The sequence below is a fragment of the Balearica regulorum genome, chromosome 3 (genome assembly GCF_011004875.1).
Source record: "Balearica regulorum gibbericeps isolate bBalReg1 chromosome 3, bBalReg1.pri, whole genome shotgun sequence".
Classification (NCBI taxonomy): Eukaryota; Metazoa; Chordata; class Aves; order Gruiformes; family Gruidae; genus Balearica; species Balearica regulorum.
In genome coordinates this window covers 105,264,884-105,276,042 of record NC_046186.1, presented here as the reverse complement: position 1 = coordinate 105,276,042, position 11,159 = coordinate 105,264,884, and the positions used below count along the sequence as shown (strand labels likewise).

The window sequence follows — 11,159 nt, the reverse complement described above, 5'->3', positions numbered from 1 at the left end:
CATGAACGCTGTAAAAAAAGTTTTGATTTTATACTTAGAGACCTGAAATAGGAAATATGACCTTGTGTTGACTTGAGTGTACTAAGCTTTCCTACTTTCAAACCCATTTTTCCCTATTTTCCTAAGTCTGTGGAAAAAAGAAGAGTCTGTAAACATCTTTTCCATCATCTAGATCATAAGGGCTGTAAAATTGAGTGTGAAGATTACTTACATCTGATGGTTCTGCTCCCTTACACATACAGCTTCCTCTGGTTAACAGCATACTTTCCTGAACTTAGAGGTAAGATTAAAAAAAAAAAAAATCATCACTGTTAATTATATATGAGGTCCTGGAAACATCAGCAAAAGTTTAATGCCAAAACAGAAAACTGTCGTGAGTTCAGCTGAGATAAGAGTTAAATTTCTTTCTAGTAGCTGGTATAGTGCTGTGTTTTGGATTTAGGATGAGAATAACACTGCTAACACACTGATGTTTTCAGTTGTTGCTGGGTAGTTGTAGTGTCTGCATCAAATCAAGGACTTTTCAGCTTCCCATGCCCTGCCAGGTGCACGAGAAGCTGGGAGAGCACAACCAGGACACTGACCCAGGCTGGCCAAAAGGATTTTCCCTGCCATAGAACAGCATGCTCCGTATCCAACTGGGGAAGTGGGATCACTGCTCAGAAGCAGGCTGGGTATCGAGTTGGGGTTTTTTTTTCCCTTCTGCATGTGGTAAGAAATTGCATTTGTGCATCGCTTGTGTACTATTGTTATGATTGTTGTTGTTATTACTATTATCTTCCTTTGTTACTCTATTAAACCATCTTTATCTCAACCCACAAGTTGGGTTTTTTTCCATTCTCCTCCCCATCCCCTTGGGAGGGGAGGGGTGAGCAAGTGGCTGCGCGGTGCTCAGCTGCCAGCTGGGGCAAAACCATGACAAAAACAAAGCAAAAAAAGAGATTCACAAATTTTACATCTTACAGGAGTTTTGATTCAATAGAAGTTTATACTTTTGTTTTCTTCCTCTAGAGTTAAAAAAGCAATTAACATTTTTAAGTACACAATTTAAAAACCAGTGTTTTATGATTGACATCTTTTCAATCAGTTTCCTAAATGGCTTTAGCAAAATCAAACACAATTCCTACACTTACAGCAGTTCAACGTTTATATGAAGATATTGATATTGTACTGTTCGTAAGTTATGCTCTCCACTTCCCGGAACGGCCCTCTTTCATCACATAACTGATTTAAGTGTCATTTGTGAAATGTGTTGTACTCAGACGCATACCTGTTTTAGGATTCTAGCCAAATTCTTCTAGGGGGCTTTTACAGGGATAAATCAGGGGTTTAGATCTATGGCATTTTCTTAACAGGCAGGCAGATGCAGATTCTCATTGGAAAGACAGCCCCAATTTCAAATTAGCCCAATCGAAGACAGCCTAACGAGAAGCAGCATATCCATACCACACAATTTGTTACGTAAATCCAAATGTGGTGTTAAAACAACAGTGGAAAAATATGTTTGGCTAGAGGCAAAAATTCAGCTCGCTTTCCTTCCGCTTCTTTGCCTTAATGAAGAGACACACACTTAACTAATTGTTTTGGCAGACCAGCAGGCTGTCTTTGCTAAATTATACCATCAGGAATTCCACAAGGTTTCAGCTTCTAATATTAAGGATCTTCAACATATGCTTTTTAAAAGTGAAACTGAGGATTATTTTCCTTTTTAAAAGATGCTTTTTTTTCTCACTTCCTCCCACTAGCTGCTTCATCAGGCATAACAATGCACAAATATGCAATGTGCAGTCCAAACTGGGCACTTGTCCATCACAGGAAAACTTAATACTAACAGAGCATTCTGCTAATGAAAGGATATTCAGAGCAACACTGAGTTCACAAATAATAGAAAACTACCTTCCCGTTGTGCTTGCTTCAGGCTTGCCAGGTACATATGTCTGAATTTGCTCAAAGGCACAATGGTTCTTCATTTTACAGGTCTGAGTTGTGAACATGCAGCAAAATTCGCGTTTCATATTCACAACAGAAAACAAAGAGTCTAACACGAAATTGAGTCATGATTTCTCCTTCTTCACACTTAATTAGATTCCTCTTTTTGTTTCAACACTCATTCTAGACCTAGTAATCCTTAACAGAGCAACAGGCAGCCAAACATTTGAAAGATGGCTAGCTTTTGTCTTGGAGTCCACTTTTTTTTTAATGATATAATATTTAAAGAAAAGATACTACTGCCATCATCCAACTAGTTTCCTCCTCTAATTGTTTTATGCAGTGTAAAATATAGCAGAAAATATAATTATCAGCCTCATACAAATGGCTGACATTTTGATTAGAATAGGAGCAGAGGCAGGGGAGGGGGGCAACCAGAGATCTAAATGCATAACCTGTAACTATGAAACCGCAGCTTCCCAAACATCTGCTTAGCAGCCTAACTTCCTACAGTAAGAGATTCACTGAGCCAGAGAGGAACTACGCACGAACACAGAGCCTGGACATCAGCTTGAACAGGGCAGGCTCAGAATCAGATCACTCCCAACAGCTTTTACTTCCCCTCCAATGTGTGTAAAGTCTCTGATCCAGTGAACACCTAATTCTTTTAGTCAAACTGGAAGTTCTACTGATACGTTAGCAAATGCATCACTACTTTACAGCCTAGCTGTTATGGTATGCTTCACAGGAGAAAAAAATGATGGTTCAAACTCTATCAAGCAGAGGTCATAAACTAAAGGAACCCCCCAGTCTCACACATCGTTAGCCAGTGTTCCCACCTCTAGATTAGAGTAGCATTTAGTCAGGTCACAACCCTTTTACTTCTGATATAGCTCAAATGTCAAAAGACAGTAGCAATCTTCAGGAAATGACTGCAGGATAAGAAACACTGCAAGGAAGTACCTCCAGACATAGACAGGGTAAGATGCTTAGGACCAAAGAAGGATGGAATCTAAGACAGAGCCTTGCCATCTGCACTCCCTGTTCACCTGCAGAGGCAGCCCCACGACCAATATACTTTATGCTTAGCATGACTCTTTTTGTGGTTCTCTATAGGCACTGAATGTATCTAACACACAATGCAAAGCCCTTGTACATAATTTTGGATTCTGATATCAAGCTTGACATAAAATTTTAGGAGGTGTGATACTCACAGTAGTGCTGTGAAGTCTATCTTGGATTAGAGTTTCTTCTATCATAGCCTCCAGAAAAACTAAAGACATGGTTGCTACAGGCATGCTAGTAGATGACATGATCTGAAATGATTGGCACTTCATAGCCTCAAAGACCCCCCTGCACCTTACAAAGGAACATAGCACAAAAAATATTGCAAAGAATAAGACAAAATTATGCTGGTGACTGCGTTCATGGGAAAACAATTTGCATATCAAAGTGAAAAGACATCTTCTGATCAAAGTCTCTCTCATTCCTGGACCATCTTGTACACAGGGTCTCCAACTTGAATTGTTCCAGTTTTGTCAACAGCAAAGTATCTTCCAAAGAGAGGGCTGGATTTGTATATGTGTCGCTCAGACGGATCACATAAGCGGTAACTGCAGAGAGAGAGCACTTCTTTAGAATCAGTGGCAGTAAATTCTAAACATCAAAATATCAGTGATGAAAGAGAAGACATATGAATAGTGATGCCCTGTTTTGGTCACCATACTAGACGAAAAACTAAATAAATATTACAGTTAAGAGAACCAAGCAGTTGAAATACAGAAAAAAGCCTGATTGTATTCACACATCCATGTATAATGCACATACAAAAGACTTTATAAAAAGAAATGCCGAAGTTGCAAAGTTAGACCTTTAAATACTTTAAATACCTATTACCCCAGGCATTCACCCTAGCAGAGATGAAAGAGACAGGCAATGTAAAGTTTGCAAGAAAGAAGAGAGAACTTCCTGACTTTTCTTACCATATAGAATTGCAGAAAGTAGAATGGAAGCCAATATACACAGACCTTTACACTGTATTATTATGTCCCACACATACTTCAAACCACTTTTAAAACACTAGTCTAACATCTGTTGGGATCTAGCCTAAATCCACTCTCACAGCCTGAGAAGCGCTGGTATTTTTACAACCTTTTCAATGTTTCCAGTGGCTCCTTCCTGTCCAGGACCCCAGTGTCTGGGTTAACAGTTGTTAAAATACACCTGCAATGACAGACAGTGCCAAATCAGTAATAACTTCTTATTATAAATCTCTATACATCTATATAAAATAATGGTCTCAAATGTTTACCTGGCACAACACACTGTCCCTTTCAGCTCCACATCGCCAATAAGAATCTCCTCCCAGGCATCCTGAGGGAAGGTAAACGTTATGCACAGATTAGATGTATCCACACGCAATCATTTTTCAAGGAGTGGCAGTCATTCCTAGAAGAAGCAGTACCATTCCAGATGGTCACCTTTACTGGCATCTTCAAAATAAGTACAATTCTATTACGGTACTATTTTAACAAAAACAGTCACTGCATTCATCCAATTCAGGACCCACTAGTAATTATATCTGGAAAGAAAGATACACAAATAATAAATCCCATTCTCCAGCATGCACTTGTCTGAACCTAAAGCAAGCTTATTCTTATTGTACATGTGATAATCTGATCTGTGACCTCTGGTAAGTCACCAGTTTTGCAGAAAGAAAATCTTTGGTGGAAATAAGTTTTCACTTCTTGTTTACACAAGCTTCCTATTGCAATCCTTCTTGGAAGATGAAATCCCATTTCCACTTTAGGAATTTGGGAAATTATCAGATCTATCCAGAGCAAATTCTTCGGAAAAATGGCAACATGACACAAACACACTTAAAAGCCACCATCACCATTTCACTTCATCACCAGATACCTTCCTAGACAGTGTTTTTTGAACTACCAGAATATTGTCAGATATGCAGTGACAGACTGCAGGATTGCAAGGGTCAGTTTTGCTCTTGTGCCAAAGGCTATAAAACATCACACTGTCAATTTACAACTTGTTCATTTGTATCATTAAGTGATCTATTGCAGCATGCATAGCTTTCCGTACTTTACATTTAAAGATGAGCTTTCAGTAGCAGCCAGTCATTTAAATACACTTTGCCAAGTTAAATGAGCATTCATAGACCTGTCTCCTTCCTCAGCGTTTCACATGCACTGATGTGAGCAGAAACTGTATCTCTCTGGAATCCAGTTGTAAAAATCACAGAATAGCAGCTTTCCTCATCTTTATAGGCACCATCCCACAAGGAAATTGAGTTACAAAGAAACATAACCAAGCCGTCAAAAAGACATTTAAGACAGTTATTTTACCTCCTCAAAAGCACTGCAATCTGTCACAAGAATATTTGGCCTGAAGTTCTGTATCTTAACTTTCTTCTCCAGCCTGGTATTTAGATCATCCAGTGAAGCTTCCGAGAGGATCAAGACTGGGCTACAGTCAGGATAGGCAACCTAAACAAACAAACAAATCCTAAGGCTGCTGTAACAGCATGGGAACAAAGTTACTGAATGACAAAAGGACAGATATGTTGGAACCAAGGGCTGCATATTAGCCTGACTGTTAGGCTCCTGCATTCAGGTTTTAATTTTCCTGGCAGTAGGTTAACAATTAAAAAAACGTGCCCTTCCTATGTCAGTAACCACGGCAAGTTTCATTTACTCAAATTGTAAAATTAAACTTCTCTTTATAGAATTAAACCAAAATTATATAAGCTACCAAACTTCTTACAAAATAATACAGTATGCATTCCCCAGACATTTATTCTGGGTATTACAGACGGAACTAAATTTAACATGTAACTAAGTTGTGAAAGGTACTTAAGACGTTTATGGACCTGCTGAACTTACCTGGTTGACTATAATCAACTAACTGGATTTTTCTATAGAATGAATCTATCCTATCACAACACCAGAGGGAGTTTCACATACAGAATAGCAATACTAAATTGCAACTGTCCATTTGTCAGACTAAGTGTGCTTGGAAGCGGGAGGGTTTCCATTTTAGCAAAAAAAAAGCCAATGAACAATGTTAAAAGAAAACTCCTACATATGCCAGTTCCACAGGGGAGAGAAGAAAAAAAAAAAAAAGGAGAAATTTTGGCAAGAATTTCCGTGTATAGCTCTCCTCCTGTCTTTCTCTTATATTATCCTTCCCCCCTCCTTGTACATACCTTTACAACCACAAGAAGATGAGTGTTGAAATAACTATACAAACAATTCTACCCTCTTTTCATGATAGGATTCCTGAATGTCACCTCTCCTAATCCTTTTCACTGAAACCTAGTTTTCCGTATTGATCTCAGTGCCCTTACATAATAAAAACACTGATGCCCTACAGGTAACATATCAGTAAGACAAGGTACTCACAATTTGTATTTGCTTAAAAAGCTTACACTCCTCAGGTACAGTTCAAACCATCTTCACATAAGACAGTTGTTCAGACAAAAAGGGCACCAGTGGCTCCAATGATACAGGGACATCTGAGCACAGCCATCTCCTCTCCTTACCCGCATTAACCTTCTCCCATACCACACCCTCAAGCCTCCTTCCACAGAAAGGGCGAGAGATGAAATGTCTGTAACCTTCTTTGGATTTTAATTCCTAGGCCCACAACTATAGAGCCCTGGGTTAAGCATCATTCCTTGAAACACAATACCTGGTAACACAACTCATACCAGTGCACTCCTAGACCTAACAAGGGATAGGGAATGAAGGTTTCTATGCAACACAGATTACACCATCTAAACATCTTTAAAAACTTCACTTTTTTCTGTTCACTGAGGCACGAAAGGAATGCTGTTCTGCAATGCAATCGTTCCTCTTCAAGTATCAGTATCAGACCCTAGCTATGAATGGTCAATAGCTTAGAAGAGATTTAAAGTAAAATTTAAGCAAGTCATCTCCATAGAAAAGGAGACTATTAATGCGGTTTACGTACGTGACTACACGCCTTGCTAAACTGGGCTCAATCACCCATGATGGAATGGGTAGGTTTCAGTGGGTGGGAAATGGTTAAAAGAAAGTACTTCTGAGAAAAAGAACATTCATTTACCTCATCTGTGGTTCTGAAAAGGTTTATTACGTCCTTTGACTTTCTTGGCACCATGGAGGGCTCAAAGTGCACCAGTCGATATGGCTCTGAATTCAGGAAAGTGGTGATCCACTGAGCCACTTCATCTCCACAGTCCCTGCCTTGGATGTCCAGTCCAAACACCCTGAGGAGTCACACGACACATCAGCAAGTTAGCTGGAAAGCCAAAGGCTCAAGGACGTTTATTATTCAAAGGCAAACAACTCGTTTTAACAGTAGTACCAACTTGCAGCAAACAAACTGCTTGGATTATAATGAGGTGAAAGTTGGTTTCTGAATTTGGCACAAGGGTCATTCCTGGTGTACAATCTCCTGTGGCCACCTTGTTTTGAAAGCTAAGTAACGTGGACATGGCCAGACAATACCAGCTGGTGAAAGAATGAGCCATGAAATAGCCTTTAGGTGCCCAGAGCTAACTGTCACGTTAATGACCAGTAACAAACCCACCTGTTTGCCACACTGTCAAGCAAAAAAAGGGGTCTACTCTTGCATTTGCATGCAACTGCAACACCAAAAGATTTCTACCCAGATACCAACTGAAAGGTAATTCATTTCAGAAAATGAACGATAGTTTGAAAGGATGTCGTTAGTTACTGTAACTGACATTTACAAATGTTATTAATTGTAAATGTCCCTAATCGTTGGGAAGCTTTCCTTCAGATTTTAGTGCTGTAAAAATTTAGCCAGAGCTGAGTGAAACTCTTAAGCTCAAACCTGAAATACGGAGCTATTCTATGTGCTAAGAGATGTTAAAGATTTATAATTGAAGCAAAGTCCATGGGTCATAAAAGGCCACTGGCAGCAGAATACAAACAAGCTTAAACGAGGAACACCTTCCTGGCAAGAAAACATCAACTCAGTCAAATCAGCCAATAAACTTCAACACCAGTCATGAATAGTTTTACTAGTCTGTTCAAAGTAGCGGTTTTGACCCAAACGCACTGCACTTTCTTCTACCTCTGCAACCATACTCTGCACAGCTTAAAGCCCAGAGATGCCCGGGCAGTTCATCTAGCCTGAGCCCAGCTCCCAGGAGCCCTCCTTTACTCATCTCGGGGAGAGATGAATCATTAGGGTGCTGGCAGCAACATCCCTGCTCTGTTTGCTGGGATCCCTGTGTCAACTCTGTGGGACAGGTTGGGACGAAATGCCATTGCTCCAGACAGCGTTCAACCACCCTTCTCTTGCCTCCATTCTCTCAGTGCCGGTGTGCCTTCTGGCTGGCATGACCATAAGGTGGGGGTCTCACAGCTTCCAACACTACTGTTTTCTACGCAGATCTATCCTGAGTACTCAGTGGTACAGGGATCCGTGGGAATAGATTGTGTAGTTGAAGTATTGCAACACATATTGACAGAGGGCACAAATGAAGAACATGAGGTGTCTTAACCAGAAGGCTATAAAAACCACCTACTATTTGCACAAATAGAAACTGTGCCTACACAATGGCTTCGGTCCTACATTTGACTCCCCCAAACACAAGATATTTAAACATCCATGTAAAACCTGCAACTGGACTTACCAGTTTTAAAGATTAAAGTCTGCACAGCCTTTTGCAGCCAGACAGATTATTACACTGCCTTAGCTCCAAACTACTGGGTATGAGCCAGCGCCCATCTGAAGGCACAGTGCTTGCCCGGCGGTGGAGTAAATACAAGTCTGTGCAGAGGGCCTTGCCGACAGAACGTACTGTGCAGTAAGACAGCTACTCCCACTCACAAGCTGGAAGGGAAGAATCTAGGAGCAAAAGCCAAATCTTCATTTGTCTGAATACAGTAATGATCCCAAACCTCATTCTTATGAATGGCTCAATGGATCAGAAAGAATCAGCCTTTAGCTGACAAAAGCAAATTGTTTAAGCACAGCAGAGTCATAGAAAACCTCAGGATTCTTCCTGAGAAGTACAAGGCAATGTTTAACTATGCGCATTGCTAATTTTGCATCCTGACACCACCTACAGTACCAGACAACTTGGTAATTTTTAAAGTCCATTTACATGCATCTAACTTTTGCTTATTTGCACTCCCAAATTCTAGCAATTTTAAAGCCAGAGAGTGCAATAGTTTATTTAGGCAAAGAAAAAAAAAAAATCAAGAAAAAAATAAATCCCTGAGACTTAAAATTAGAAAATAAATCCAAGATAATTTTTCATTATTGAAATACATTTAGTCTATTTAAATGTTTTTCTAATGGCATAACAAATTTTAGAAAAATAACATCTTGAAAACTGCATGTTTTTGTAGTGTATGTCATTGGCAAAGCTATACACACCATAGACAGGTTTTTAAAAGACCATCCTATTTCTCCGAGAAATGCTATCATTTGTAACTTGCGCCTGCCTTGTATAAACAGAGATACTGAGCTATGCTGATCGAGGGTTTCCACAGCAACAGATTTATGCTAAAAGCTAGCAAATGCAGTTCCTTTCCAGCACTCTTTTAGTTTTAATTATAGCAGCTGGTACATTCACCTTTCTGCTATCCAAAGGAAAAAAATACTTATCAGTATCTTTGTAGAGGCTACTTAATAGTCTTACATATCAATCGACATTTCAACAGAGAAAGGTTTTCTGCTTCCCCTTGTCAGTTTTCCAGCGTGGATTTGAATACATGGATCAAATAACTAAGCCTGCACAGAGCTAAATGACTACATTTGTAACCTGTTCCCCTGAAACCTCTTTGAGATAGCACCTACAGGGAATGACCTGCTCTCTGGGGATGCCCATCTTTCCCCTGTGACCACAGACAGAGCCTCAGACAACCAAGTTACTAATTCAGGCACCTCAGTTAAGTGCTTACAGACAGGGGTGAGGGAATCTAAACTCCAACACCAATTTCAAATGGCCAGTGTGTATCCAAAAATGTTGATACATTTACTTGACCAAGAAATACCAAAATGCATGACTGAGGCAATTGCTCACCCAAGCAAAAATGAAAACACTGACAGTAAACGCAAATGAGTAAACATGACAGTCTCTGAAGAGTGAGGATCACAGTTCATTTGGCAGATGTATTGTGTATGGTCTTTGAGTATTATGCTATCTTTTCCTCAGATTCGTTTTCAGCAATGTTTAGCAGATTAAAACTAGACCTTTTATTATGATAATTAATCCTGGCCTCTCTCAATAACACACAGCAGAGAACTTCACCCTCCAATTCCTGCATAAGAAAATGCAAACCATCACACACTCTCGCAAAAACAAAGCATGACAGTATTTAGAGAGAAGGGAGGGGGGAAAAACCGTTCTTCAGTACCTGCAGTTCCGCACAGGATTTTTCTTGGGGAGCTTTACAGGCAAGCACAGCTGCTTCATTTCTGGGGCATCGAAGATCAAGTGCCCATTTTCACAGCTGACAGAAACGAGGACCAGCCGCGGCTCCTGGCGAGCTGTAATCATGTGCCCATCTTCCTTGGTCACAAGCCAAAACCTGTAGCGCGACGGGGGGACAGGAACGCGTTGAACAACGTTAAAGGCCGCCGCCGGGTACGGGCCACTCCCGCCGGGCTCGGCAGTACCGGCCAGAACCGAGGCCTGGTAGCAGGGCCTGCCCCCGGGCCGGGCAGCAGCACCGCGCCTCGCCCCGCTGCCCAGCCCGCCCCGGCCGTACCTGTCCCGCATCTCCCCGCTCCGCAGCCCCATCGGCGTCACCTGCGCCCGCCGCACCGCCATCCCCCGGCACGACTTCACCGGGTACACGAAGAGGCTCAACACCGTCCCCACCCGCTGCAAGCGGCGGCGGCGCCCCGCGGCCCGCCTTCGCCCGCCGACCCACCGCCAGGCCCCAAGCACGGCGCCCAGCGCCAGCAGCGCCGCCGCCCCCCACAGCCAGCCCGGCCGCGCCGCCCGCAGCGACAGGCCCAGCGCGCCCCGCGCCCCGCTCATGGCGACCGGGCCTCGGCGGCAGCGGCGCGGCGTCTGAAGGGGCCGGGGCCGGAGGCGGGCCGCGGGCAGGCGGCCGCCCCCCTCCGGCCCCGCCGCGCCTGGCGCCTAAGGGGTCTCGCTGCGGGCGGCCTGCGGAGTTTCACCGGTACCTGCTCGCTACACCAGGCCGAGGCCCCCGCGGGGCCAGAAGAAAAAGAACGATCAC

At 42.2% G+C, this 11,159-nt stretch overlaps 1 protein-coding gene across 1 annotated transcript; it reads right to left on the bottom strand.

Moving 5' to 3' along the window:
- Window positions 1-968: 968 nt before the first annotated feature.
- LOC104633060 (mitochondrial amidoxime reducing component 2) lies at window positions 969-11,024 on the bottom strand. Its single transcript, XM_075749311.1, has 7 exons — window positions 10,680-11,024; window positions 10,326-10,499; window positions 7,033-7,195; window positions 5,292-5,432; window positions 4,241-4,302; window positions 4,081-4,152; window positions 969-3,542 (listed from the first exon to the last, which is right to left on the bottom strand). The coding sequence occupies exons 1-7, from the start codon at window positions 10,952-10,954 to the stop codon at window positions 3,413-3,415; spliced, it is 1,017 nt and encodes a 338-aa protein (XP_075605426.1). The 5' UTR covers window positions 10,955-11,024; the 3' UTR covers window positions 969-3,412.
- Window positions 11,025-11,159: the final 135 nt, after the last annotated feature.